General features: G+C 39.9%; 1 protein-coding gene across 1 annotated transcript; it reads left to right on the forward strand.

Moving 5' to 3' along the window:
• The first annotated feature begins 722 nt into the window (after nt 1-722).
• On the forward strand, nt 723-4,041 carry lpar6a (lysophosphatidic acid receptor 6a). The gene has a single exon (XM_026935105.3). It carries the CDS (start codon nt 1,532-1,534, stop codon nt 2,669-2,671), a length of 1,140 nt encoding a protein of 379 aa, XP_026790906.1. The 5' UTR covers nt 723-1,531; the 3' UTR covers nt 2,672-4,041.
• Nucleotides 4,042-4,978: the final 937 nt, after the last annotated feature.

A 4,978-nucleotide genomic window follows, 5' to 3' on the forward strand; every position in this document is an offset into this window, starting at 1 on the left:
AAACTAATGATTTTATGCAAATTATATCTAGATAAAAAGCCGATAGTTAGCCAACTTTGCAATAAAAGATCCTTTGAAATCGGAAATCTGCAGCTGTGTCCCTCTCCCTGTTAAAGTCATTAATAACAAAAGCTCATGTTTAACACACTGATCTGTGGACAGTGGGGCATCAAAGAAAGCAGCCAAGTTTCACTTGAGCATAGTTCAGTAAAGTGGCAGGACAAAAGCATACCACAAAACAAAAGCTTGCAAACAAACCGTGATTAAGTCTACCCTCCACCCCAGGTCCTTAACTCTTCTTTTAGAAAGCTCAGTGACCGTGATGACCTACTCCAGCCCACACACGAGTCATAGTGGTCAAAAACTCTCCTTGCAAGATGCCAGGGAATTTCACACTCATTGGTAGGAAAACAAGTCCTTTTGACAAAACATATTTCTACAAGACATTCAAAATGATCTGTTCCTTCCAACCAACTCTCAAATGTCTACCCTGACAGAATTTTTATTTTTTTTTAACATGAATATTAGACCACATATAATGGCCATTGACCACCAGTTTCCACTTAACACAATGAAAGTGAAGAGAACAGAGAGTGGGCAGAAAAAAGCACTTGATGCGATAACAAATGCCACATATTACCCCACCCCCACCTCCACACACTTTCAAAACAGAATGTTCCTCAGGCTGTTGCTGGCAGTGAGACTGAGAGAGAGAGAGAGAGAGAGAGGGGTGGGGCAGAGGGCAGGAAATAGCCTGAAGAGAAGAGAAGTAGTGAGTTCACATTGTCATACACTCAGGGAGTAATGCTGAGGCACTGCGTTGGATCCATGCTGCGGGAGCACAGCGTGTTGTAGTCCGCAGGTGCTTTCAGCGTGCCTTTGCTTAAACAGGACCAGCTGTCTGATTGCACAAAACAAAAGAGACTACTTGAAGTGTTGGAATATTTCAAAACACAAGGAGTAACAGCTACTGGATCACTTTGGATATACTATAGTCAGTGATTTTGGATTGATGTAATGTTTTGTCTTCTGGAAGATATATTTCAATAGACTTTATTTTACCATTGTTGACTTGTGGCTCTGCATGATTCTCATGGACTAAATGAATTGTCACAGACAGTTGTCTGAGCTGGAGATTCTGAGTGAGTACGGCACAAGCTCCTTACCTTTGGGGTGAATACGCAAAGGGCAGAGGGGTAAAGAAGGGGGGAGGAGAGGCGGAAGCTACAGCTTGTCTCCTGTCTCTAGGGAGGACTGCTTTCACCCCAGTGTCTCTACTGAAGAATGCTGAGGGGAAGCGTTTGAATGCTTGCAACGGCATGCTGCCCTGAAAGCAAGCATATGAAAGAGATCTCTGTGTCCCGAGCAGCAAGAGCATTTTGGTCAAAGACACTTTAAAGGAATGCTTCTGTTCCCTTTTGCTTTGTGTCCTACCAACCATTCATTCTGGATCCTGCATCAAGGGAATTCCCTCCACAATATATCTGCTGTATAATTTCTACCCAATACAATACCTTTCTTTCCTGTAGGGATGCACAACATCACCTTACAGATGGACAATACATCTCCACAATGGGACAGCTTCCAATTCAGCAACTGGAACAGTTCTAACAGCTCGGACCAGACTAATCAAGGGTGCACCAAGAATGACGGATTCAAGTATCCGCTCTACAGCACAGTGTTCAGCATTGTCTTTGTGGTGGGACTTATTATGAACGTAATAGCCATGTACATCTTTTCCTGCACGCTGAAAGTTCGTAATGAAACGACAACCTATATGATGAACCTGGTGGTGTCAGACCTGCTGTTTGTTCTCACGCTACCATTGCGGGTTTTTTATTTCATTCGGCAGGACTGGCCGTTTGGTGGTTTGCTGTGCAAGCTGTCAGTCTCTCTATTCTACACAAATATGTATGGCAGCATCCTTTTTCTCACCTGCATCAGTGTGGACCGGTTCTTGGCCATCGTTTACCCTCTCCGTTCACGGGAACTTCGGACCAAGCGCAATGCTAAGATAGTATGCGTAGCAGTATGGGTGCTGGTGCTCTCGGGTAGTCTGCCAACAGGCTTCTTGCTGGACTCTACCCCCCGCCAAAGTGACAACTCCTCTGCCCAGTTCTGCTTTGAGAACTTCTCCTCAAAGCAGTGGAAGTCTCATCTATCCAAGGTGGTGATTTTCATAGAGACTGTGGGTTTCTTCATACCACTGCTCCTTAATGTTGTCTGTTCTGCAATGGTTCTTCAGACTCTGAGGAGGCCACGGGCAGTCACTCGAGGTGGGAAGCTTAACAAAACGAAGATCTTACGTATGATAATGGTGCACCTATTTATCTTTTGCTTCTGTTTCATTCCTTATAATGTCAACCTCGTGTTTTACTCACTGGTGCGCACCAAAACCTTGGAAGGCTGTGCAGCCGAAACTGTGGTCAGGACCATTTATCCAATCGCCTTGTGCATAGCTGTAACCAACTGTTGCTTTGACCCTATCGTGTACTATTTTACCTCAGAAACTATACAAAACTCCATAAGGAGGAAGTCACAGATAGGCACAAACTGTGACATGAAGTACTCCGAAGCGTTGCAATCAGAGACAAGCTCCAGCCTTAATTTCAGCCTGAGGACCCTTACAAACAAGATGTTCTTCAGTTCACTGCAAGAGTCCATTGCATGAGGAGACTTCACGACTCTTTAAACTGTTGGATATTTTGTACAAATATCTGCTCAGTTAATGGACAGTTAAAATTGTTGCTACAGTGTTCAGAAAAGTCTGTGTAATTTTATTTTAAAATATCACCTCAGTTAGTGGACTCTGCCCCCTAAATAGTGTTTTTACACCCTGCAAAATATGCATGATGTCAGTCCTGGATTGAATGTGTGAAAATATCCATCTAAAATAAAGTATTTAACTTCAGAAAAAGCTTCTTTTTTTTCAAGATACAGAAACTGTAACTAGTTTACTTTGGATACCATAGAGCAGGATTACTTAAAACACAGACCTTATTGCACTTGCCTTTTTAAGTTGGTGAATTAATCTTACCAGGACATTGTAATAGTATTTAAAAATAATAATAATAAAAAAATAATGAAAATTGGCTTCAAGTCCTGATCTGAGTCCCAGTCTGAAACTGATACAACTAGCAAGACAGTTTTGGGGACAACAAATCTACTAAAACTTGTTAATGATACAATCATTCCTGATTGGGGCTTTGAATGATTTTTTACAAATAAATATTAATGACAGAATCTTAATATCCTGATGTGTCATAGTGTTAATTCATGAAAAGTCTTTTTTTTTTTTTTTTTTTAGCACTTTATGCTACAGTGTTAATGTGCATTGGCATTAGCTCACATTTTCTAATGCACTGTTTTTTTCTGTTACGCATACGTTTAATAAAAACATTTAAAATAAATAATACAGTATTATAGGGTATTTCTTTCATTAAACACCATGTACATGATGAAAGCCAGATGTCAAAATACAAATACAGAATAAACAGAATCAACTCTGACAACTCTGTTGTGATATTTTAACTTTATTTTACATATATTAATCATATATAAGTCTTTTATATCAGTCATTTGCTAATTGTTACAGCTGGGTTATATGGAGATAGTTGGTTGGCCCACAGTAGTATCTAAAACTGACAGCTTTCTTCTCTAACATGCAAGACTCAAATGAGTCAGAACATGTTACTCAGTTATCACAAAATGAATGACAAAAAAATCACAAAAAAAATCACAAGTGTGTAAATCACACTTCAGTAATAGTAATGATAATTCTGAATTATTCTGTCTATAATGAGCTTACAAAAAGCAGCAGACTCTCTATAGTCTGCTATAGAGAAGTTTTTAAGATGACTAGCTTTCTGGTGCTTGTTCAGTGGAAGGGAGTGTCTATTGGCAAAGTGCCACCCTTTCTTCCTGGTGACTACTAAGTCAGAAGCAGCTGCTCTGACATTTCAGACAGATACACATCACCCAGAGCAGGCAGAAGAATTTGAACCCTTGACATCGAGTTGTAGAAATCATGGGTCTTCTATGCATGGCATGCTTTAATTATAAGAGTATGCATGTCGTGGTTGTGGCTGTGTTGCAACATCAAATTTAAGTATTTTAAAATATTAAAGTGAGATTTTTATCTGCTGCATTTGAATTTTTTTTTTTATTTGCTGCATTTATAATATATTATTTAGATGTATGTTATTTAGAGAATTATTTTAAAAAAAATCTAAACACTGATAAACTGGTAAGTATACACCCTCCAAGGGTGTCAATACTTAGTATAATTTCCTTTTGTAGCAATTAGAGCTTTGAGCTGTCTCAGATATTTCTCTATCTGTGTTGCACATTTTGATTTTGGCATTTTCTCCCATTCCTCAAAGCAATTTTTTTTACCTGCTGAAAAGCAACCCCAGAACATGACGCTACCACCACTATCCTTGATGATAGGAATGGTGTTACCTGGGTGTTGGGCTGTATTTGGTCTCCATTAAACATAAAGCTTTTCCTTAAGACCAAATGGCTCAAAATCTTTTTCCAAAAGTTCTCAGATTTTGTGACATACCTTACTAGCAAACTCCAGACGTACCTTTATGTTAGCCTTTCTCAGAAGTGGTTTCCTTCTGGCCACTCTCCCATAGAGGCCATATCTCTGAAGAGGTTCTCCTATAGCTCATAGCTCGCCTCTTGGACACTTCTCTGACAGTTGCCCTTCTTGCTCATGTACTCAAGGACGGCCTGATCTTGGTAGTGTCTGGGTTGTGCCATATTTTTTCCACTATGTTAAAATGGATTTCACAGTGCTTCTAAGAGGGTTTAAAGCTGTGCTGATCTTTTCTTATACCCTTCTCCATCTTTTTTTTTTCCTCTTAACAACCCCAACATGAAGCTTCATGGGCAGTTCCTTGGTCCTAATGACAGCAGAGCCGATCTCATTTGGGATTTGAGCTGTGAGACCTCGCAAAGTTATTCACTGTGC

This window comes from Pangasianodon hypophthalmus, chromosome 14, assembly GCF_027358585.1.
Source record: "Pangasianodon hypophthalmus isolate fPanHyp1 chromosome 14, fPanHyp1.pri, whole genome shotgun sequence".
NCBI lineage: Eukaryota > Metazoa > Chordata > Actinopteri > Siluriformes > Pangasiidae > Pangasianodon > Pangasianodon hypophthalmus.